The 25,325-nt window shown below is 47.9% G+C and overlaps 2 protein-coding genes across 2 annotated transcripts in view; one reads left to right on the top strand and one right to left on the bottom strand.

Annotated features, from left to right (window-relative positions):
• LOC139684146 (uncharacterized) overlaps positions 1–25,325 on the bottom strand; it is an 800,710-nt gene that overhangs the window by 31,307 nt on the left and 744,078 nt on the right.
• Positions 10,117–18,884, top strand: LOC139684149 (zinc finger protein 154-like). Its single transcript, XM_071579750.1, has 3 exons — positions 10,117–10,138; positions 12,683–12,768; positions 13,550–18,884. The coding sequence occupies exons 2-3, from the start codon at positions 12,717–12,719 to the stop codon at positions 14,461–14,463; spliced, it is 966 nt and encodes a 321-aa protein (XP_071435851.1). The 5' UTR covers positions 10,117–10,138; positions 12,683–12,716; the 3' UTR covers positions 14,464–18,884.

Here is a 25,325-nt window from a genome sequence, read left to right as displayed (position 1 = left end):
CCAAGATGGCGGTGCCCATGGACTAGGCCCAAACCAGAGGCCTACTGGCCTACAACCAAGCAATCTGTTTAATCCTTCATTTAAAGACACGCATAACACCACTGATCTGCCTGTGGTTTGTCATCAACCGCCTCGCCTTTCTCGGATGCAATGTGCTGCCGCACAAGCTAAAGATCATATATTTGATTTCCAAACGGTTATGGCTGATTTCACAGGAAAAGTTCTGTATCATTTACCGTATATTCCTTTTTTTAAGGAAAGTTTCTCTCTACTTTACAGCCCAAACTTAAGTTTATGTTTTCACACACACCCATTCCTAGAGCACGGACTGTGTTCACAGACAACTCAGGCAGAACAGGAAGAGCCGTCGTGGCGTGGTCCGAAAATGAAGTATGGAAGACAGATGTCCACCAGGTGTCTGGATCCTCTCAACTGGTGAAGCTGTCAGCAGTACTCAGAGCATTTTGTTTGTTCCCACAACCTCTTAATGTCGTTTCAGATTCTGCATATGTTGTGGGAGTTGTATCCCGTAGAGAATGGTTATCTCTAAGATCTGTCTAACAAACCTCTTTTTCACATGTTTAGTCAACTCTTAAATGTTCTTCAACAGAGAGAATGTCATGAAGACAATTCTCCCATTGAGCGACATTTTAGAGTTGAAAGCCTAAAAAAGGGTGAAGCCAGGGTCCAGCCCTCAGTGGATCCCGTCCAGGTGCATCAGGTTCCACCAGAAAGACACTCGGATGGGATGGGCAGCAACAGAGGAAGAAGACGATTGGGGCCTCACCTTGCTTTTCGGATGATGGTGTTAATCGGTAGTATGATGGTTGCGGTAATAGGACAGGAGGTACTACCATTATGGCAGAAACCTACAAAGAAGTCCATTACTGTCATTTTCAGTGAAAGGAAAAATAACAACGGTAAAGGGTGTCAGTAATCCAGTTATGCCTACGTGGGCAACAGCATCATCAAAAAATATACGGATTGGCTTAGCGCAGTCCTTGAACATAGATTCCATCTGTTTGTCGACCATGGATCCATCAAACCCTTTTAAAACTTGTTTGGTGGGTATATCGTGGTCGGCAGGACAATGGGGTCAGATAAATTCCTGTTATAAGGCTGTTTATACCAAGCCCTAGAACAACTTTTAATGGATACTGAAAATAACAAAAAAGCGCTATTCCGAAGTAGAGCTGCAATTGATTTTCTTCTTTTAGTTAATGGGCATGGTTGCCAGGAATTTGAAGGGTCCTGCTGTATGAATTTCTCTAATCATTCACGCTCTATCCACTCCCATAGTTCACAATTAAAAGACATGGTGCACCAAATAAATGAAGAAAAGGGTTTCAGCTTTAATGACCTGTTTAGCTGGCTTCCCTTTAAAGGGTGGTCAGAGACCGTTAAGAAAATAGTAGTTATTGCCATTATAGTGTTAGCTGCTGTTGTCATGTTTCTGTGTGTTATCCCTTGTGCCCCTCAATGTTCCCAAACATGGAAAGCTGCATCCTCTCCTCAAGCTTTTCCAGCTCAACAACAAAATAAAAAAGGGGCAGATGTCGGAGGAGACCAGACTGATGAGGAATTCACCAAGTGGCAGATATATTACAAATGCTGGGTAGACAAAGATGCGGTGGTCCAAGACCCCGGGGAGCATGTGCAGCGGCTGGATCAGGACTGAGGGGGCTTTCGGATGAACACTTCCCCAGTTTAAATGTTATATCCTTAATGTGGCTACCCTGGTTATTTTTTCCTTAGTCGTTCCTTATCCAAGTTTCCTCTTCCCACAAAACCCTCCGGGTCGCAGCCCCCTGTCCTGGCACGCCCTGGCCATGGGGGCGGTTGGCGGCGGGGCCACCCACAAGGCGCCCCTGGAGCCCGGACGGGGGCTGTCCCTGCCTCGGAGTGCCGGAAGCCCTACAGTAGAATTTCCCCGCCTACCTTATTCTCCTATTGGTCCTTTTGCCGCTCCTCCCCTCCCTCCTTCCCTTCGTTTGCATGCACCCAATGAAGTGCGTTACTCCGCCCCGTCTCCGTCCCTCTTCCCCGCCTACATCCGGGGAATTCCCTTGCTCTCCTTAAAAGCTAGTGCGCGCCATTAAAACGGGCTTTTCCTCGTGGACCTCTGGCTGGTGTGGACTTATTCCGTTCGGGGTGGTCACTGGGCCAGGGGCGGGAGGAGCTGACCTCACTTCTAAGGGGCCTGATCCTAGGGATCCCTGCTGGCTGCTTTCTTAGCCTTGCTCCTGGAAGCAGAAACCTCTCCACTGTATCAGTGGGCCTTTTCCAATCCGCTGATACCAACCGACCTCCAATTTTCCCACATAAACACCATGGGAGGGCTTTGGAAATACCCCTGTTCTCACACCCGTGTCATGAGTTTTTCGAACAGCTTTTCGCTAACTGCCTCTCCCCACCTAGTGAGAATAGCAAGGACAAACCGCTTTGCGGCAGAAAACTCGGTTTCCATTTTTTCAATCAGCCTATATGATAAGGGGAAGGGCATGACCCTCCTTTCCTGAACTGTGGTCCCTGCGATCCGTCAGTCCAGCACCTCTATCCCACCTCTTTGGCCTCTCCATCGGCACAGAGATGCCAAACAAATATGTTTTAAAAGGATTTCCTACCTGCGATAAACTAATACAAAGCTCCTGCTGTTGGTTATATTGGCAAAGGCAAGCCAAATATTTTGACTTGGCAACACATTAGCGCTAACTTCATTCATAACTACAAAACCAAAAAACTATATATGCAGCTTCATTGTTTCTACAGCCAACAATTCACGCAACTTAATTAAACACAAAGAATTGGCAAAGTCCAACGGGTTGATCTCAGAAGGTTATGTCATCACCACGCTGATTGTCATCATCTGGTGTCTCCTTATTTTGCTGCTTGTGGCTGCCTTGATCCATTTTGCTGGGATCCATTGTGGTCCTGCAGGTGTTAATACACAGTTATAGCCTCTTCCAAAAAGTATTACACCAGCAGGGCCTTTCCATTCATCTGTTGTAGGATCTTTGTAAACAACTTTAGCAGTAAAGTTAGGCTGTATTTTGGGCAGAGCTCTGCTGTGTAACAGAGCTGCTGGTTCAGAGCTATCTCCAAAAATACATAAATGGTTCATTACAAAAAGTTCTTTATTCAGCCTCTCTTGAACATCCAGTTAATTTTTAAATTTGTCTAGATATTCTTTTAAAGTTTTGTTGGTTCGCTCAACTATAGCTTGTCCTGTAGAGGAGTGAGGAATTCCTGTTATGTGTTTAATTCCCTATCGGTGAATGATTGGCACCGATACGGTGAATGAATGGCGCTCCCAGGAGAAGGGCTCGAAGAGCAACAGCGTGTGCTCTCGAGGGACCAGCTCCTTGGAAGCTCAGGGACGGCTCCTCCCGCTACCAACCCGGCGACGATTCCCCAAAGGAAGAGGTCCCACACAAGTCAGGAGTCCACGAAGAGAAGCACGGTTTATTGGAACGCACCGACTTATATAGCAGAGCATGGAACTTTCTAGAACATGGGTGGAGTCAGGGGTGGAGACAGGGAGGAGCGAGGCATAGGATTGGTGGGTATGTAAATGAAGGGGAGGAACAAGGGAAGAACCAATCAGGGAACACAACCATATATGGAAAATGGTGCACTGCACCAACTGGGGACCAATCAGGGAAGGCTTGGCGGGAAAATGCCCTGAGGGTTTGTGGGGAGAAGAAACTTGGACAGGGATGACTAAGGGAAAAAGACAAGGGTAGCCATCTTAGGGTACATAACAGTTAAACTGGAGAAATGTCCAAATAGCTTCTTCCCGGTTCCTGCAATTCGGCGTCTTCATCAACACATCTTTTATAATATTTCTGCCATTTAATAAAGTCCTCATCTATTTGCTGTCCTCCAACAATTCCCCATTGTTGAAACCACCCTTTCATATTTTCACTGGTATATGCAGGCCCATTATCTGTTTTAATGGTTTCCGGAACCCCCATGACAGCCACACACTGTGTCAAGTGACGTTTTACGTGTAAGGCCCTTTAACCTGTTTGCGCTATGGCCCATACAAACCGCGAGTGTCAATTGTAACATGAACATACTTAAGCCTCCCAAAACTAGGCACGTGCATAACGTCCATTTGCCATATTTCCACGGCTTTTAATTCGTGTGGATTTACTCCCATGCCAATCCCAGGCCCATTATGACTACACTGGGGACATGTCTTTACAATTCCTGAGCCCTCTGCCTGAGAGAGCTCAAAATCCCTCATCAGACCTTTAGCATTTTGGTGAAGTTGATCATGTGCCATCCTGGCAGATTTGAATTTGTTAAGTGGACAGTGGACTGTTATTGCTGCAGAGACTAGTGCATCTGCTTTTGCATTGCCCTGTCCAAGACCTAAGCTCCACTGATGGCTTCGTATGTAGATTACACAATACGGCAAACTGAGTTGCCGAATAGCTTGCTGGAGCTGTTGAAACAAATGCACTAATTGCGGCCTACCACTTTCTCTTATCGCTGCGTCCTTGATGTGCTGGGCAACACCTGCAACGTACAATGAATCTGTTACCACGTTCAGTGAACTCATCATCCAGTTATTAAATGCCCAACATACCGCGGTAAGCTCTAGTGTTTGCAACATATCCCTGGCAGTCCCCTTTAGCACTTTCTTCTGCCACTGACCACCTGTTTTCCACACAATTGCAGCAGTTTTTGACAGTTTCGCTGCACCAGTAAACACAGTGACAGCATCCATAAGTGGCATATCGGAACATAAAGGTATACCCGACCACTTTTGTGTAGTTAACAAAGTTCCAAGTTTCCCTGTTGGAAAATCTGTGGTTATGGAACCTGACCATCCTAGCAAGCTTTGTTGAAGCACTTGTGAATTATTCAAGGCCCATTCAAGTTCTGTTGGTGTTATGGGCAGATGGACAGATTCCGGTTCTGTCCCTGAGATAGCAACCGTTCTCGTTCTGGCTTTCATAATGAGGTTTCCCATGCTTTCAATAAGTGGTACAATGCTTTTCTTCGGCGTTACAGGACCAAATACCCACTCTATCAAACACACTCTCTCTTTCTGATCTCCCCTGTTTTTCTTTTGCCATTGGGCAATTGCTGCATTTACATACAGGGCAGAGAGGAGAATAAAAACTGAGAATGGAATACTTGAAATTCTGCAGTGTGTCTACATATTGTTAATTTTGTCTATAATGGTTTGGAGAGCAACACGTTGTGTGTCAGAAACACATACAGGCTGGGTAGGATCCGTGCCTTTTAGCAGCGGCAACAGAGGTGCAAGGTCCTCATTTCTTAAACCTACCACTGGCCGTACCCATTGCAGGTCCCCAGATAGTTTTTGAGCATCATGCAGTGTGGCAACCCCTGTAGATATGGTTAGCTTTTGAGGGCGAGTTACTGAGTCTGAGATAGTCCATCATAAGTATTTCCAGGGCTGGCTAACCTGGAGCTTTTCTTGCGCTATTTGAAGTCCAAAAGCAGAAAGGGTGTTAAGAATAAGTTGAGTTTGTTCAGAAGTAAAGGATTGTTGTTGGCAAAAGACCACATCATCTATGTAATGGCAAATTAGCATATGTGGCCATGCTTGTCTTAGTGGAGCTAGCGCAGCAGCTACATAGAGCTGACACAAGGTGGGGCTGTTTTTCATGCCTTTTGGCAAGACAACCCGTTCAAACCATTTTGCAGGTTCTGCCCTTTTAAGAGAAGGCAGAGTAAATGCAAACCTTTGGGTATCATTAGGATGTAGACGAATCATGAAAAAAAATCTTTAAGATCAATAATCAACAGTGGCCAATTTTCAGGCAGCATAGCTGGATTTGGTAAACCAGGTTGTAATGCTCCCATTGGTTGCATCTGCTCATTGAGCTTTCGCAAGTCATGAAGCAGGCGCTATTTCCCTGACTTTTTCGGGATGACAAATATCGGGGTGTTCCACGGACTGACAGACTCTTTTAAATGGCCTTGTTCAATTTGTTCTGCTACTAATTGATGAGCAATTTCAAGAGGCTCTTTCGTCAGCAGCCATTGCTCCACCCAGACAGCTCTGTCGGTCAGTCAATTAAGTGGCTGGGGTGGTGGCGGCTGTCCAATGGCCGCTGCAAACAAAACACTCCTACAGTAGACAATGTTATTCCCATTTGCACCATAGCATCTCTACCAAGAAAGCCTGCAAGTCCAGGGGGAAGAGGACAGACATAGACAAAAACAGAAGCTACTGATTCTTCAGTAATAATTTGTATAGGGCTAATGGATGTCTTTGCAGCAGCCATACCCCCTAGGCCAGTAATTTCTCCAGCGGTTGGTTTTAACAGCCAGTGTGGTGGCCACTTATTTTGGCTAATCATAGTGACATCCGCCCCTGTATCTAGTAGCAATTGAACAGGGTGCTGCTCATCATTATACGAAAGAGCGGCTGTTAAAGTGGGTCAAGAGTTTAGCTGCAGCAACAAACACACTACTAGACCTGAGGAACTGAAACCATGATCACCTCAAACGTTTTCTACATTTTTCCCTAAAGATGTTTGCAGCAGATAAGTTGGTGGCACGACTTGGGCTATACGGCTTCCCGCTGGGATAACCATAGGTGGCTGCAGGGTGTGCACTACTGTTTTAATTTCCCCGGTGTAATCGGCATCAATTAAGCCTGGTAACACCACTAATCCTTTAAGTCCTGCTGACGACAAATCTAATAGTAACGCCCCAAGGGAATCTTTCAGTTTCTGCCATCCAGTAGGGATCAATTAAGACAACATCTACTGCTGTTGCCAGGTCGATCCCGAGACTCCCGGCAGTGGTGGGAGTGCCCCACTCATAATGCTGGGACTTACTATTGTCCCCGCGCGACTCCCACTCGTGCTGGCCTTCCCGTTTCCCGACTTTCTACACGCTTCACTGGCATGACTATTATTTTGACAGGAGGTGTACCATACTGGCCCAACTTCGCACTACTTGTGAAAATGTCCTGGCTTGCCACACTGAAAACAGTGCAGCTTGCTGCTGCCACGGCTTCCATTCTCCGTTTTGGTATGCGGCTGAGTTACAGCGGCAATTAGCGAGGGAATCTGTTGCAGTATTTCAGTTATGGGCTTATTTTGTTCCTTTACCACTGCTCTCACAGCTTCGGCTAAAAATACATTTTGTTGTTGTGCCTGAGCTCTAGAGACACGCTCTAGCATGTCCGCCCAAGAAGCTTTTTTGGGCAGTGTGCTTAAAAGCAATCTAGTTTTTTCCATTCGCACTTTCAAAGGCTAATGTTTTTAACAAGTTTTCCTTCATATCTCCTTGTAAATCAGCATCAGCTTCTAACGCTACCACCAAGCAATTAATAAAATCCTCAGGTCTCGTGGTCTCATTGTTTTATTCCAAATGTTCAGAGTTCCCCCTTTGGGGGCAGAGTGTCCAACAGGCCACTGTTGTGTTCCATTTGGGCAGAAATATTTCTCCAAGGAATGCAGGTGGCACAGACGGTGCAGAGGGAGCTGCCAAGTCACCCCAGTGTTCAGCCATGCCCTGAGTGGCACCAGCACTGCCCTTTCTCACACATCTCTGGGGAAAACAAAGGTGTCAGGGTGTAGTTTCTAAACAAGGAATCCTTGAAAAGATCTGTTTAGGACCTGACAGCAAGGTGACTCAGGAGCAACCAGCACAGGAGTGGGCAGGAACTGTTGGCCAGAGGTCCATGCAGGAGGGGAGGGTGGACATTTTAAATTTATTTGACACTACAGAGGCATTTTCTGGGGTGGCCTCTGGAATTTTATTCTATTTCAGGATCACCAACAGGGCTGTGTTTGAGTGCTGCAAATAAGGCCTGGATGGCCCTAACTCTCCTTGCCTTAGTGCTCAGGGGCTTGTGGGCATTGCAATGCCTGCTGATGGCTACAGCTGAGACTAAACACTGAGTTCACTGTCAGAAATGCATTGTGGGTGGTACTGATTGAAAGAGAGAATTGCAATTTTACTGATAAAATTCAGGAGGAAATATGAGAAATGAAATTTATAGAGCATAAATTTTTAGTAACAAGAATCAGATCTGTTCCAGAAATGTCTTTGTGCACTGCCTATTTTAGATGTATCTGCTTGTGGTTTCATGGGAGCCTGAAAATGCTGCTCAGCCCATCATTGTCACACCTGCAGCATCAGGGGCTGAAGGAGTAAAGGGGACCCTGCAGGGAGGCTTCAGATCTGTTCCCTAAATCCCATTCTGAAAGGAGATTGAATGAGGGAGAGCCCAGTGAGTTCTCAGTGAGAGACAGGCAGCTGCCAGCAGGTCCAACCAGCACACTGGATTTACACCATCTGGTCTCTGCTGGGGGCTCTCTCTGGGCTCTGACCCTGTCCCAGACCCCTCTCCCAGCCCCTCGCTGGCCCAGAGGAGACACTGCCCGTGCTGGGATGCTCAGGGAGCACTGGGCTCTTGCCAGTGGCTTACCTGCCCAGCCAAGCAGGGGTGCCTGAGCTTCTCACCCATCACCAGCCCCAAGTCCTTCTCCTCTTTGGGGCTGCTCTCAATCCATTCTCCAGCCCAGGCTGAGTTTGTGCTCCATAATCATGTGACAAACTGTAATACATGCAAATAGAACAGAGTGAGGCTAAGCCTTATCCTCCCAATGCCCAGAAGCAGAGGAAGCTTTTTATTTTGAGGAGGTTTTGTGTCAGGGACCAGAGTCGTGTCTGGGTCTGTCATGTTTGGTCTGTGGTTGTGCCCGTCGATGTGGTGTGAGAAAACACTGCAGAGTTTGCCTGTGGAGAACTGAGGTCTGGAGAAAGAGCCATCACCTCATACTAGAATGGTTCTTCTCAAAGTTACCCTAATTCCACCTCAAATCCCTATAAACCCATCAAAATCCTTCTCATTTTTCCCAATACCCCATGAATTTGACACAAAATTTTCTTAATTCAACATGAAATTCCTCTAATTTCTTACCAAATTCCCAATTTTATCTGAAATCCCATTAATTTTACTAAAGATCAATATTAATATTTCCCAGAATTCACTTAATTCCGTCTAAAATCCCCTCAATCACATTTAATTCACTGAAAATTCTATTAGTTCCATTTAAAATTCCCCAAATCTTTTTATTTCCAATTCAAATCCTGTTACTTCTATCCAAAATGTCTTTATTTCCACTGAACATATCCCTAATTCCACACCCAATCTTTAAACTCTACTCAAAAGTACCTTAATCCTTTTTACATTCCTTAGTATTTAATCCCAAATGCCTAAGATTCAACAAAAACCCTTTAAATTTCACACAAAGATTATTTAATTCCAACTGAAATTCCCTTCATTCCACCCAGCCTCTCCAAATTTCACCTCAAACCTCCTGTATTTCTTTCTAAACTCCTTATTTCCACCTAAATTTCCCTCATTTCCACTCAGAATTCCCTTTAATCCCACCCCAAATCCCTTCCCCAACTCACCAGCCCCCGAAGTGTCCCCAAATCCCTCCCGGCCCTCCAAGTGCCCCCTTTGGAGCCCCAAATCCTGCGAAAGGGCCCCATGGGAAGGGGGGACTGGGGGGATTTGGTGGGATTGGGGTGGAATTGGGGTCTGAGGGTCAGTTGGGGGACATTTGGAGATCTCATGGGGGTCTGGGGGGGAATTTATGGGGCAATGGGGAAGCACCTGGGGGTCCGAGGAGACACTTGGGGGGCACCTGGGCGTCCGAGGATGGAATCTGGGGGTTTGAAGAGTCTTTCATGGGAAACTTGTGAGTCCTGGATAAACTTGGGGGTCACTGAGGGGTCCGGGGAAGCGATTTGAGGGTCCTGAGTGGGTATTGGTGGAGCACTTGGGGGTTCTGGGGGCACTTCTGGGGCAGTTTGGGGTCCGGGGGCACTTCTGGGGCAGTTTGGGGTCCGGGGGGGCACTTGGGGGTTCGGAAACCGGCTGGGACCGACCCGATTGGGCGCGGGGGAGACGGAAGTTGATGTCCCGACTGTGATTGGCCAGAACGGGCCGCCGTGCATGACGGGAGTTGTAGTACGGGACAGGCTCAAAATGGCGCGGGCTTTAATGTGCCGTCACGGCGCGCTGCCTTCCTGAACGCTGATTGGCTGCGGACGCTGACAGGCAGGGCAACAACCAATCAGAGGCGGCGCCGACGGAGGGTGGGACTCGAGGGCGCTGCCGGGAGAGGTGAGCAATGGCGGCGGGTTTCGGGTGATTTCGGAAAATTTAGGAGCACTTGGTGGGGCATTCGAGGACTCAGGGCGGGTTATGGGCGTCCCTCACGATCCAACCACCTCCCACAGACGCCCCCGGGACCTCCCCGGGGCCGTGTTGGCGGTGAAGGTGAAGAAGCCGGATAAGCCCCTCCCCCCACCACGGGATCCGCCTCAGAACGCCCCAAATCCCCCCTGAAAATACCCCTGAGACCCTCAACCCCCCCATCTGGGAACTTCAAAACTGCTCCGGACCCCCAGGATGCTCCAAATCCCCTCCTGAACTTTCCGGAGCCCCTGAAACTCACCGAAGCCCCCCTGACACCCCCTAGACCCCCTCACAGACCCCCCAAACCTCTCCCAGACTGTCTCAACTGCCTAGGACTCCTCGAACTGCCCCCAGACTATCCTAAATTTTCTCCCAGACCCCCAAACCACCCAGACCACTCTAAACTTCTCCAGGACCCCCAAACCACCTCAAAATCCCCCTAAACTCCCTCCCAGTCATTCCAAACTACATCAGAACCCCCAAACCGCTTCCAGACCTACCCCAACCATCCCAGGACCACATTAAAAGTCCCTCCCAGAACCTCCAAACTACCTCAGGATCCCAAACTGGGATCTTGAAGTGACAACTGAAACAGAAGGAACTGAAACTGAGTGAGACACATGAGCAGCCCTAAAGAGCAGGAAAATGGGATTTATTGGTTGATTGTTTTATTATTTTGTTTTTAGAAGCTGAAAGAGGCAATTGGGGATGATGGTCATGAAAAAGGGAACGGTGTGGGAGAGTGAGGAGCTACCACAGTGTAGGGAACAAAGGGAGTCACCTCCAGAGGGGGCTTTGCTTGGGGAGCATCCCTGGATGCTGGAAAATCCTGGGATCTTCCCATCCCCCCACTTGGAGGCTCCTGGCAAAGATCCCCTAAAACCCCAAACCATCAAGATTCGACAAAAACTGTCCAAAATATGCAGATTAAGGTCAAAGAAATTCGAACCACCAAGACGCAGATCCATAAGAACCCTCCCAGGAATTTGCTCTCTGTGTTCTCTGCGATTTGGGTTCTGGGGATCCCCCCTGTCCAGGTTGTTGGGAATGCCTTGTGTTTTGGGGGCCCCTCTCTGGGGTTCTCCCTTTTCCAGACTCCTGGAGATCCCAGGAATTTCAGGGATCCCCCGCTCTGCGATCTGACCCCTTTGGGGTTCTGGGGTTTCACCCCTCTCCACAGTCCCTCTTAGGAATGATGAGGGTCCCAGGGATGCTTTCTCCCTTTACCTTTTTGTCGGGGTGCTCAGGGAACCCCCTGGGCCACCAAAACAGGGAGCCCAGAGAGGGAGGACCCCCAGCATTTGTAGGACCCCCAGCAACCTGGACAGGGGAAAATCGCCCAAAGCCTCAAGTGGAGAGACCAGAGAGGGGGAACTCTTGGCAGGGCTTTTTGTGGCTGGATCTTGGTGTTTTGGGCTCAATCCTGGGGGTGCAGGGGAACACAGTGCTGGGGATGAATGTTTCAGGGGGTCACAGGATCAAAGAAAAGTGGGCTTAGGCTCTTGGGGAAGTGGGATGGGGGGGTCAAGGGGGCCCTTGTGCCCAGGAAAGGAGGGTCCAGGGGTTCCTGAAGTCAAGGAAGAGCAGGTCATGTGGTAGGGAGACCACGAGTGGCCAGAAAAAGGGGTTCAAGGGGTTCCCTAGCATTCCAAAAAGGGGGTGTCTGGGAAATGAAGGAGTGGGGGTTCTGGGGATCTCAGAGTCGAGGAATAGCAGAGTCTGGGGGCTGGAAGAGGTGGTTTGGCCAGGAAAGAGGTTGTAGGGGGGTATTGGTGCAGGTTAAGGGGCTGCAGGAGCATCCCAGTTCCTGGGAATGGGAGATCAGTAGAGACCCAAGGTGAAGGAAAGGTAGGACTGGGGTGGGCACAGGTAGTTTGGGGGTTCAGGGGATCTCTGTACCCAGAAATGGGGAGGCCAGGTGGTGCCAGGGTAAAGGAAAAGGGAGTGTGGGGTCTGGGGGAGGCAGGACGGGTGGGAAAGGAAGAGCAGAGGGGTCCTGGAGTCAAAGAAAGGATGCGGGGGTGAGGTGACCAGGCATGGCTGGGAATGGGGGCCCGAGGGTCCCTGTGGTCAAAGAAAAGGGGGATCCAGGGGTTGGGAGAGGCAGAATGGGCAGGAAAGACAGGGCAGGAGGATCCTGAAATGAAAGAAAAGGGGATATGGGGGCTGGAAAACCAGGAATGAGCAGGTAGGGGGGTCCTGGACCCCCGGCAGCCTGGAGAGGGAGGGGACACTGGAGAGGGAGGACCCCCAATACACAGGAGACCCCCAGCAGCCCAGAGAGGGGAGACCCGCCCCCAGAACCCCAAAGTGGAGCGACCAGAGAAGAGGAGATCCTGGGAGGGTTTGCTTGGTCTGAAATGGTGTTTTACAGGTTTGTATGGACTCAGGAAGCCCATTGAATTCTAGAGATGGATTTAGGCAGGTGGAACCCTCAACCCAACACGCTCACGCCTTGTTTTTCCCCAGAAAACAGGATTTCTCCTTCCCAAATCTTGCTGGGATGGAGGAGGAGACTGCAAGGAAGAGGAATATGCCCCGGGACCCCCAGGCAGGTGAGGAGGAAGTCAGTGCCCCTTTGCCCCTCTCTTGTGCTGCATCTTCCAGCCCAGCATGGCCCCGGCTGCAGGACAACCCCGCTGCCGACGCCATCCTGCTGGGGCCGGGTTTGGGGGGATGTCCTTGGCCTTCCCTGTGGGCCGGAGGCAAATGCCCTGCCTGTGCTTCCTTCCTCTCCTTCCCTCCTCTCCTTCTTTCTTTTTCTTTCTTCTTGTTCCTCCCTTTCCTTCTTCTTTCTGCTTTTTTCTTCCTTATCTTCTTCCTTTCTCTCCTTCTTCTCCCTTCTTTTCATTGTTCCTTTCTCTCCTTTATCATTCCTCCCTTTCTTCCTTCTCTTTGTTCCTTCTTTACTCTGCTTCATCATTGTCTTATTTTCTTCATCCTGTTTTTCTTTTCATTGTCCTCCCTCTTCTTTTTTCTTATTTCTTCCTATTTCTTCCTTCTCCAACTTCCTTCTCCATTTTCCTCCTTCCTTCTCCTTCCTTTTCTTTCTTCCTTTGTTTCTTTCTTTCCTTTGTCTTTTTGATTCTCGTTCCTTCCTTGTCTGCATTTTCTTTCTTACTCCATTTCCTTATTTTTTTTTCTTCCTTCCTTTCTCCCTCTCTTGTTTCTTTTTTTTCTACAGCTTTCTTTTTGTGTTCCTTCTTTCTATTTTTTTCTTTCTTCTTTTCTTTTTCTTTCTTCATTTTCCTTCTCCTTGTTCCTTTTTGGTTTTGTTTCTTTCTCTCCTTCTTTTTTTTTGCTTGCTCCTTCCTCTGATTTTCCTTTCTGCCCCAGGCCCTGAGCTGAGCACGGAGAGCACGGAGGACAAATCCTCCCGGCAGAACCTGCTGGCAGAGGCCACTTTGAACAGCTCCACAGCGCAGAGAGTCACTGGGGAGGAAAGATCCTGGAGGAGGAGAAGCTCCAATGCCAACCCAGAGTGCTCAGAGCAGGAAAGAAGCAGCCAGGGCCAGAAAGGTGGACAGACTTTCAGGGAGAACTCCAAGCTGGTGGCAAAGGAGCGACTTCACACCAGGGAGAGGCGCTACAAGTGCTTGGAATGTGGGAAGAGCTTCAGTGAGAGCTCCAGCCTGATCTGCCACCAGCACATCCACACTGGGGAATGGCCATACATGTGTAGGGAATGTGGGAAGGGATTCGGCCGAAACGCCAACCTGATCCGGCACCAGATGATCCACACGGGGGAACGTCCCTATGAGTGTTCCGAGTGTGGGAACAGATTTCAGACCAGCTCCCATCTCCTTGTGCATCAGTGCACGCACACAGGGGAGAGGCCCTTCCACTGCACCGACTGCAGGAAGAGCTTCAACCGGAATTCCAATCTCATCACCCATCGACGTATCCACACCGGAGAGAGACCATACAGGTGTGGGGAGTGTGGGAAGGGCTTTATCCGCAACTCTCAGCTCATCATCCACCAGATGATCCACACTGGGGAGAGGCCCTATGAGTGTTCCGATTGTGGGAAGAGGTTTCAGACCAGCTCAGTTCTGCTCAAGCATCAGCGCACACACACAGAGGAGAGGCCCTTCTGCTGCACCGACTGCGGGAAGAGGTTCAACCGTAACTCCAACCTCATCACCCACAGGCGCATCCACACTGGAGAGCGGCCTTACAAGTGTGGGGAGTGTGGGAAGAGCTTCAAACAGAGGGGTCAATTGACCACACACCAACTGACCCATCAGTAAGAGAAGCCCTATGAGTGCCCCAGTTGCAGGAAGAGCTTCGTCCACAGCTCCAACTCCATCACCCATTGGAGGACTTGCATTGGGATCAGACCTGGTGACCCACATTCCTGGTGACGCATGTTAAGGACACACTTGGCTGGTGGTCTCCTGTTGGAATTTCATATGATATTTCACCTACATGCTGATATTTCATATGATATTTCACCAACATGCTGATATTTCACCTACATGCTGAACTGCCTATGTAAATTAGTGTAATGTAGCTTTAAGAACTAATTAAAGACATCAGAAATGGCTGCTGCGACTTTCTCAGCAGATGCACATAATTAGCCAATTACAAGAAGTTTTGTAATGTAAACAGCATTGTTAGCCAATAATCAGTGCCAAAGTGTCAAGCAGCTGCCGAAGAATACAGTTTTAAAGGTGTATATAAGTGTGTGTGCTTATGAATAAAGCGGCCTGTTGCTGCTGACTCCTGTGGAGTCGTCTCTCAGGTCCAAAAACCCGTCTCCCTCGGTTACAACTGGCACCTGAAACAGGTTAATGGCCATTTTGCGCAAAATCTGGCTGGACCAAATGTGCAATTCCAGTCCGCAAAATCTGAAGAATCCAGACTTGTGCACCCTGTCCTGCAGAATCCAAGTAATTGGACGTGCAGACACACCGATGCACAGAATCCAGTCCCAGCTGGACGTGTGAGTGCCCTTGAAAGAGGAAGGAGTTTGGGAGAAAAGGTCGTCACCGTCAAAGGGCTGGCCGGCACCCCGGACGTGCGGTAAGCTGTAAACTCGCATAATGGAGAACAAAGCATCTCAAAAGTTATTTTTAGAATTCCTCGCTATGTGAGAAGCTGCTGTGCCCGTAAATAAACTATTACTTCTGCTTATGTGGGCTGAAAAAGCAGGACTCTTTAAATTGCCCTCACAACTTTTTGATGCAATGGAATGGCAAGAATTAGGTGATAAGCTTTGGAACAAAGCCATTGATGGGGCAAAGAACTGAAAATATTAGGGCCAGCCTGGTGAGAAGTCTTAAACCACCTTAAACAATATCAGGCAGAACAGAAGATAGCCATGGCGGCTCAGCATGTGGTAGATAAAGATCAAGACTGCTGTGGGCAATCTAGGTTTTTTCAGATGGTCCCTGTAGCTCCTGGCATAGAAGTACCAGTCCTTCAAAATGCCAGTGAGGTGCAAGAGGCTGCAACAGCTGCCGATACCTCACATTCCGCTGTGTCAACTGCTGAGGCTAAGGAACCTGGCTGCCGTCCGAAAGCACCGAGGGCGACGCTGCTCCCGCCTGACGGCTCCAGCGACTCTGACTCTGGTGACGACACCGACCACAAACACCAAGATCGGGGCTCTCAAATTCCCTCCGCTCCACGCCATCGTCCCCCGTTGTGGGCTTCACCTCCCCCACTCTACGCCGACGTTACAGATAACATAGAAACTCGTAACTGGGGAAAAGACGTAGTCATAGAGTCGGGAGGGGGGTTACTACTGTGTCCTAAGGATGGGGGGAATTGGTCCGGTATACTTTGCTGGTGGGTGATTGGGTGGCAGTGGGAGCCCTAGAGTCTCATTGTGGCTTTCCCGTATTGCAAACTACCAACGCGCAGGGCCAGGCAGTAGAGACTCACAAACCGTTTCATTGGAAGCTGTTACAACAGCTCCAGTCTACGGTTTCTCAATACCAGCTGCATAGCGAACCGGTAACACAAATGCTGGGATACGTCTTTAGCGCAGAGCTGTTATCTCCGAATGACTGCATGGCTTTGGCAAAATGGCTATGCACACCATCTCAATATGTGCAGTGGAGAAGGTTATGGGAGGAAGAATGTAGAAAGGTGGTTAATACCCCAAGGCCGCAAGGGCATGTGTTGCATGGGATACAGCTTGATATGCTAATGGGGCAAGGTCCTTACGCGACAACTCTCAGGCAGGTCCAGTTTCCTGCTGAATTCCATAGAGCTTCTGCAGAAGCTGCTCATAAGGCATTGCTACACGTCCCAACAGAGAAAAAGGGGCCGAATTGGGGAAACGTGCGTCAGAGTGATCGAGAGACTTATGAGAATTTTATTGATTGCTTAGTAGGAGCGTTAGAAGCAGACGCTGATTTGCAAGGAAATGTGAGGAAAAAATTGCTAAAAACTTTAGCCTTTGAATATGCAAACAACAAAACTAGATTGCTCTTAAGCACATTGCCTAAAGAAGCCTCAGTACGGGATATGCTAGAACGAGTCTCCAGAGCCCAGGCGCAGCAACAAAGTGTATTTTTAGCTGAAGCTGTGGGGGCAGCAGTAAAAGAGCAGAACAAGGCTATTGCTGACAACCAACTCCCTGTGTGGCTTGCAGCTGTAACACAGCCGCATTCCAACTCGCTGTTGGAAAAAATTTTCACTGCGCCACAAACATGGCTCGGGGAGGAAAAGTTCCCCACCCCCCGGCTCTTAAGAAAGGGGGAGAGCTTCTCGCACTAGATCATTGGCTATTTCTGTCACATGGAAGTCTCGCACGGCATTCTGGGAGTTGTAGTTTGGACAGGCAAAGCTTTGCATAATGTAATCAGCTCCTTGCAAGGTTGTATGGGAAATGTAGTGATCTCGCAAAAAGCCTTGAGAATTGTAGTTCTAGCATACACCCCCAATGAACTGCAAGCCTGTCAGTGTTGCAAACAGCAAGTAGCTTCAACGGACTCACTTCAACAACCATCAGCTCAGCTTCCCCTTGAGACAACGAAACTCAAGCACCTGATGCCTTGCAGTCACAGCTTTATGATACATCATGCAAAGACAGAATGCAGTATCTTTCTCCAGCAATTCAGAGACCAGCAAAGAAGCCTAGAAGAAATTTGTTGAACTGATTGTCTGTTAATTTAGCTTTTGTTAAATAGTTATAAAATGTTGTAAGCATTTAATAATCTAGAAAAAAGGTTCTATTTTTCTCTCCACAGGTTGAAGTCAGCAATGGATAAGAACAACCGGTTTCCTCTGACTGAATCAAGATCTGTTACCAGAACATTTCAGCGACTAGTTAAAGCTTTTAATTTGATCCCTCAAATTTAAAATTCATAACACCTGATAGTAACTGATGTGTTTCCATTTGTTAGTGTTAAGCATTTTCCAAAAGCTCTTTTAAAACTACCAAAGTAAATTAAAACACATAATGATTTTAGTTATATAGCATTAGATTAGTTAAGGTATGTTCTTTTTGATTAAAAAATGCATTTTATAAAAATACTGTTTTGTAGTATTGTTATATTTCTGTTAAAGTTTTAAGTTTCTTTTGGTACACCAATGACAATGCCTGCAGGAATGTTTTTTCATTTGTTAAGAAAATTAAGTTGCTATGATAATAAAATAACGTTTTTAACTTATTAAGCAAATAAGGATTTTAAGTAAAATTAAATAGTGTTTTTAATTTGTTAAAAAGTTAAATATCAAGCAAAATAAATTAAAGTATTAATGAAGTTATCTAAGCAATGTTCATTTAGTCCAAGTCTAAGTCATTAGAATTAAGTTACATTTATAGCTTATTGTTAACTAGTACCCTTCCTACATTAAGCTTGCTACATTACATAACAGCAGCATTTAGGTTACTAGTGCTTATAATTAAAAAAAAAAGAAAAAAAGGAGGAAAACTAAGTAAATGATTAAATAAATCTTAATAAAAAAATTTAAGTCACATAAGTTGTCATCTGCAAAAGCAATGGAACTGTAAATGCTGTTTGTGGTTCTGCTGTTATGAATGAAGTCAGCTTTAATCTACTGCCAATTCAAGACATTTAGTTTACCTTTGTCAATGTAACCAGGTAGCAAGAGCTTTGTGTTAGCTGATCGCAAGTAAGAAACGCTTTTAAAACATGTTTAAGTAGCATTCTAAGTTCAATAGCTAATCAGTGCCTTATAGCATTAATAATGCCACTATTTTATCTGTTTTAGCAACTGGTGTGGATAATGTTTCTCTTTCAAATTCTTAGTTCAATTCCTTAGAATTAATAAGTAGCTTCGTAATTTAATTAAGCAAGTCTTATTAGTATTATTGCTGTGTGTGTTAATATTATGCTATTAGGATGCTTAAGTGTATTAGACAAGCTATTCTGTAAGCAGTAACCGGACATAGGCAGTTCAAAAAAAAAGGAGGGCATATGTTGGAATTTTATATGGTATTTCACCTAAAAAGCGAGCCATATGCTGAACTGCCTATGTAAATTAGTGCTGTAGCCTTAAGAACTAATTAATGAAATCAGAAATGGCTGCTGCCGACTTTCTCAGCAGATGTGCATGGTCAGCCAATTATGAAGGGCTTCGTAATATAAACAACATTGTTAGCCAATAATCAGTGCCAAAGTGTCATCACCTGTGGAAGGTTACAGTCTTAAAGATGTATATAAGTGTGTGTGCGTATGAATAAAGGGGCCTGTTGGAGTAACTTCTGTGAAATCGTCTCAGCAGGTCACAAACCCGTCTCCCTCGGTTACAGTACAGCACTTTATAAGTTTTGTTGGGTGCTGGAGATCACATGTACCTGGTTTAGCAGTGCCACTTAAGCCATTCCACAGAGTTACCTGAAAGAAGACTCAGCTTGAATAGGGGTCAGAACAGCAGAGTTAGTGAGTCAAAGACACACAGAGCCTGACCAAGGGACCCACAACATGCCCAACTACCAAATAGGTGGGTGGGGAAAGCCCTCCAATCAGCTCACAGACACTCAGAAACAAACAGCATGGTTTCCTGAGGGCAGGGCAGGGATTCCCCATGGCAGAGCATGCTGGAAAGCTGCAGCACTCACTGCAGCCCCACACACACAGTTGGTGGGTGAGGGGGAAGGAGGCAGCAGCCACTTGGCTGAATTGGTTGCTGTTTGGCAAGCCATGGACACGACACCACCCAATGCTATTTGTTCCCTGTGCATGGACTCTTGGGCAGCAGCACAGGGGCTGTAAACTGGCTGGGCAAGTGCCCTGCTGTCCTGAGGAATAAGGCTCCCCCTGAGTCAAACCACAATGACAATCCGCAGTTCAAGCCAAGGGAGGTAATTTATTGAGTTTCACATGACAATATACAGAGCTCAGAGGCAGAGACTGAGGCAGGGGCAGGGTTACTGATAATGTCCCCCAGGGGGGGCGAATCAGGGCTTTGACCTCCTTGCAAATGGAACACAGACCCAGCAGGTGTGGGAGGGGTGTTGGAGGGTGAGGGCAGACAGAATACACACATGGAAAGACAAACAGCCTGTGGTGTTCTGGTGCCTGGGCCTGCCAGTGGCAGAAGATCAGCTGTCCTTTGCTTATCTCCAAGGGTTGCTGTTCAGGATATTTAACTCCACATCTACAAGCTCCAAAACTCCCATTCCTTTATTTCGGCTCGTTCCTGTTTTATAACTGAGAAACTGAAACTTGTGCAAAATTACAATAAATCCTACCTTGGATACAAGACAATAAAAAAGGAATACAGAGCATAATACATAAATACAAACAGACACATTAATACCAGACCAGTTAATACCCGAATAAATGCTTTTTCAACTACGGTTTCAAGATAAACAAGCCATCCAAAGCTTTATCATGTAATTATTGTATTTATGTATTTAGTTAGGATGATCACTCTTTTATTCAGAATTCATACTTATGAATCTTTATTTAAGATAACCTTAAAAACTTTATTAAAATTGACTTATAAATTAATAATCTTAATCACACAAATAGCTTTACTTATTTTTAAGATTCCTTTTTTCTTTGTCATTTAAGAATTTCTGCAAATGAATAACTTTGTGCTTTTGTCTGTGGGTCCTTGTGCATAGATGGGGGAGTTGTGGCTCTGTCAGTGGGGTAAGTGCATTCAGGAGTCACATCCATACATGATTCCTGTACTCACACACATCCATCCAGGCCAGCCCCCATTCATGCAATCACTCAAAACAGCCTTAGGAATTTACTTGCTGTGCCTTATAATTATGAAATGAGAAATTGTGCTTGTCTTAACCTCACACTTTTCCTTGTTTCTTGAGTTGCTGCTTTGATAAGAATATAATTTTCTAAAACATAGACATATCTCTCCTTCATGTTCCGTTTAATGTTCAAAGATTCTTTCATACACATACAAGCAAATACTGCCCCTTTTTTTTCTTGTTCTTGCCTGGCAAATAAGAGAGGTATCATTGGATATTTGCTGGGTGTGGATCCATAAAAATACAGGGCATGATTATTTGAACACTCAGCAAAAATTATTACATCTGTAAAACTTCCATTCTATTGGTTCCTGTCATGGATATCAATAATTTAGAGAAAGGTTAGTAAGGCTACCTTTGAATTTGCTTGCTTGGTTGGATTATCATTACTTGGTCAAACAAAAGCTTAAAACAATTGCTAGTACTTAATGCTAAAAATTAACAAATTCTATAAAAATAGTGTCATTTTTGTACTTGACAACTTAAATATGTGGTTTACCATTTTTTTGGGGCTCAGCAGGCAGGGGCAGCGGGGCGCTCTCCCGCCGGGTATCGGATCTGGCACCGGCAACGGCATCGGCACGGGCTCTGGCACCGGCCCCAGGGCTGGCGGCGGCGGCCCCGCCCGCAGCATCCTCCGCTCTGCTCTGCTTGGCGCTGCCTCTGCCTGGCTCGGCTTCTCTCCGCCCCCATCCCACCCATTGGCATCAGTGCCCCAGGCGGGAAGGGCTGCAGGGGGGTCCGGCAAGAGCAGGGCAGGGGCTGCTGCTCTTTGCGCCTTTCTCTGCCCCGGGCAGGAACGCTGCATGTGACAGCGGCACGGGGGGTGCAGCTGCTTCTCCTGCTGCATCCTTTGCTGGGCAGCTGCAATCACTGGCAGCAGCACATTCAGAGGGCAGCTGTGCCCACAGCAGGGAGTGCTGGAAAGAAGAGTCATTTAGTTGGAGCTCACGCTGTTCAAGCAGCACCTCATCATCCAGAGCACGTTCTTCTGCTGCAGAGACAGCTTAGATCTCATCTCCATAATGGTTCTCCCAGACATCAGAGTGCAATGTTAAGACTTCCAGGGATTTATCTTAAAAAAAACCAAACTAAACCAAACCAAAGCAAACAAAAAAAGAAAAAGAGAAACTAAAAAAAACCACCAAAACACCGTGGGAGCCTGCAGTTCTTGTAACTAGTTTGGCTCTGGCCTGCCAAAAAGTTTTGGCCACAAACGGTTTCAGGGCACTGGCTTCACAAACAAATAATTTTTATTTTCATGGGGTACTGGTGTCTTTTAGCTCAGCTCTGTCCCTTCAAGCTGTTTCAGGGCTCTGGTTTCACAAGCTGGCTTAGACACTGACCCTGTTACCGAATATCTTTGTTTCAGAGCTGTTTGCTCACGATAATTCAGTCATGTTTATTCCCCCTTTGAGATTATTCCCATTTCCAGAATTGATCACCTTCTGTCCAGCAGACAGGCACCAATCATGCCTTTTCCCAAGCTGAACTGCTGCCCATCAGCAGGACAGGGACTTCTTGTCATTCCTGTCTGTCCTGCCCTGTCGGGGTTACCAAGGCAAGGCCCTAAAAATTGTGGATCTTTCCCAAGGCTCCACGTTTGGGCTCCATTTGTCATGATGGATCTGGGTCTCCACAGGAATGAACCACAAGGCCAATGAGAAGCTCAAAGTAAAGCCATTTATTGAAATCCCATGTTACAATACATGGACTAAAGGACTGGTATTCAAGGCAGGGGCAGGGGAACTGGTGACCTCTGAGACATGGGGGAGGCATGGGGGGATGGCTCAGGGCTTTCGACCTCCTTGCAGATGGAAAACAGACCCAGCAGGTATGGGGGGTTTGGGAGGGTGAGAGCAGACAGAGGAATACACACATGCAAACACAACGAGTCTGTGGTGTTCTGGTGCCTGGGCCTGCCAGTGGCAGAAGATCAGCTGTCCTTTGCTTATCTCCAAGGGTTGCTGTTCAGGAAATTTAACTCCACATCTGCCATCTCCAAAACTCCCTTTCCTACAATCGGCACCTGTGGGGCCACCAGGAGCAGCTGCACCTGCCTCCTCCTGGGCAGCCTCTCCGTCTCTCTGCCCTGCTGGGCACACTCAGGACCAGATACAGCTGCCTCTTCTTAAAGGGTGTGTGTCTGTCTGCCTTTGCTGCTGGACACACAGAGGCCCAATTGGGCTCATCTTGTGGCACCAGTGGCAGCCACTGCCCCTCTGTGCTCCTGACCAGTGCCTGGCAGGGCTGGTGACTCTCTCCCTCTCACAAAGTTCCCTTTGTTCTGCAGTGTCACAGTGTCCCCTGGGTTCCAGGAGGCCCTACAGTGTCACAGTGGCCCCTGGGTTCCAGCAGACCCTGCTGTGTCACAATGTCTCCTGGGTTCCAGGAGGCCCTGCAGTGTCACAATGTCCCCTGGGTTCCAGCAGGCCCTGCAGTGTCACATTGGCCCCTGGGCATCCTCAGGCCCCACATCACACAGCCCTGGCAGTTCCCTCACCTGAAATATTGCAGCACTTTGGGACACCACAACAGAAGGAAGACATTGAGTTATTGGAGAGTGTGCAAAGGAGGCAACCAAGATGGGCAAGGGCCTGCAAGGGAAGTGTATCAGGAGCAGCTGAGGGCACTTGGTGTGTTCAGCTGCACAAGAGGAGACTGAGGGGACACCTTATTGCAGGTACAACTTCCTGGACAGGGACAGAGGAGGGGCAGGCACTGATCTCTGCTCTGTGGGGACCAGGGACAGCACCCAGGCAATGGCCTGGAGTTGTCAGGGCAGGGTTAGGTTGATCTTACAAAGAGGTTCTTCTCCCAGAGGGTGGTGGGCACTGACCAGGCTCCCCAGGGCAGTGGGCACAGCCCCAGGGCTGACAGAGCTCTAGGAGTGTTTGGATGATGCTCTGGGGCACAGGGTGTGACTCTTGGGGATGGGCCTGTGCAGGGCTGAGGGTTGGACTCCATGATCCTTGGGAGTCCCTTCCCAGTCAGCACATTCTGGGGTTCTGTGGCACCAGCTGGGCTGGTCCCAGTGCATGAAGAAGCCCGGTCACCCCAGAAATACTGTGGGTGCCTCCAGTATGGGGAGAGGTCCCAGACCCACACCAAGATGCCTGGAGGAAGGGGGCACACCCTCCTGCAGGTGGGATGTCCATCAAACAAGCCACTTTTCACACCTCAGAATTGGGGATTGCAACTCCCCTCAGCCACCAGTGGAGCCAGAGGGGTCACTGAAACCCCTAAAATGAGGGGGGAGCATCTAAAAGCCATTTAGAACCCCTAAATTTGGTTTAAAACAGCAGGAATAACACCCAAATGGGGTCAGCTCACCTTCCCTCAACATGGGAGGGGTTCATTTCGGCCACTGAAAATTAGGAGAGGGACCCTGAAAAGGTGTCCTGAAAAGATGTTTATAGTCCCCAAAATTTATGCAAAGCAGCAGGATCCCCTCAAAACAAGTTCCCTGTGTCCCTCCCTGTGGGGCCCCACTCCAAGTGCTGGAGTCACATGTCCTCCCCACTCTCTAACAGTACCCCTCTAAGGATAGTAGTGCACCCTAAAAACTCCCTCTGTCATTCTAGCCCCTCCATCTCATGCCTCCCAAACCCCATCCCGTTTTCCCCCAAGCCCCATCCCAACCCTCCCTATCCACATCAAAGCTCTCTGAATTTCAGCCATAACCTCTGTAATGGTTTTGATCCATGGCTTCCTCAGTAACTAGGTGTAACTAAGGAAGCAGACATCACAAGTATTCCACACCTGTTTTCCACGTAACAGAGGAGTTTAGTTTTCTTTCTTCCAGGGAGCTGGGTGTGGGAGAAGCCTGGACGGTCTGTTGTGTTTCTGTGGTGTTCCTGGCCCGGGACGTGGGTGAGATCATTTCATGCTTGTTTTCCTTTAATTGCACTTGTCTGTTCCATTTTTTTTTGTTTTGGTTTTGTTTCTTCCTATTTTCTGGTTAACAAGGTTTTTTTTCCCCTTTTTCCCTTTTCCCTTTCCCCTGGGGGTGGGGCCTTATGTGGTGTGTACACAACGCATATGTGGGGTTGCAAATGTCAGAAAAATATGATTTCTTTTTAATTCCGTTCAGTTTCTTTTGAGTTCTTCTCTTCTCAGTTTTTTTCAGTTTTTTTCCCTTTGCCGAGAGGACTCTGGGGGAAGGGAGAGGGAAGTTCAGGGTTGGTAAAAAACTAGGCCAAACCTGAGACAGTGCTTTAACATTCATCTAAATTGGAATGAACTGTGTTTGTTTAGGCAGCTTGTAGTATAGCAATTGTTTGACTCTTCTCACCCATCCCCCTCCTGTCTGATCTTGGTAACAGGGGTAAGGGGCAAAGGCTGGAAACGCCCTCGGAGGGGCGAAGGAACTCGACCCCCTTTTTCTGCAGTTAGTAATTTTGCACACCTGGGCAGGGCAGTCGAGATGACCAGCCTGCCTGCCTGATCATGGTGTCCTGCATATCAGGATGAGATGTCCACATCCCCTGCTTGCCAGGCAGGGGAGGTGCGGACTATTAGCAACAGGGTTAGAGGGGAAAAGGTTGCCCACGGTCCCCTCACTGTTAGTCAGGACAAGGTCTCTGTTGCAGATGCTGTTCCTGCTCTGAACTGTACCAGGGTTTCTCCCATCAGAGCCACGGTGGCTCTGAAGTGGACGGTCCCACTCCTGATGGCTCTCGGGGTGGCCTCTCTTGCTTTGGAAACCGTGGTGTCCAGAGCCACTCCTGCTCCCGGCCCCAGCCCCGACCATGCCGTGCCGTGCTGTGCTGTTTGTTGGCTCCCTGTTCGTGCTCTGTCTGCCTGTTTTGCCACCGGAGCAGCTCCAGGGGAGCTCTCGCCCTCCTTTTTGGTAGTGCTTGCAGAGACCTCTTGCTGGAATCACTGCTTTTTCTGCCTGCCAGGGAAGCCACC

The sequence above is a fragment of the Pithys albifrons genome, chromosome 32, assembly GCF_047495875.1.
Source record: "Pithys albifrons albifrons isolate INPA30051 chromosome 32, PitAlb_v1, whole genome shotgun sequence".
NCBI classification, from domain to species: domain Eukaryota; kingdom Metazoa; phylum Chordata; class Aves; order Passeriformes; family Thamnophilidae; genus Pithys; species Pithys albifrons.
This window is presented reverse-complemented; position numbering and strand designations above follow the sequence as displayed.

Excerpts from the sequence above, each read along its gene's own strand:
- LOC139684149 (XM_071579750.1), top strand. The coding sequence starts at position 12,717 with ATGGAGGAGGAGACTGCAAGGAAGAGGAATATGCCCCGGGACCCCCAG. Across the intron at positions 12,769-13,549 it reads GCCCCGGGACCCCCAGGCAG|GCCCTGAGCTGAGCACGGAG; the intron begins GTGAGGAGGAAG and ends TTTCTGCCCCAG.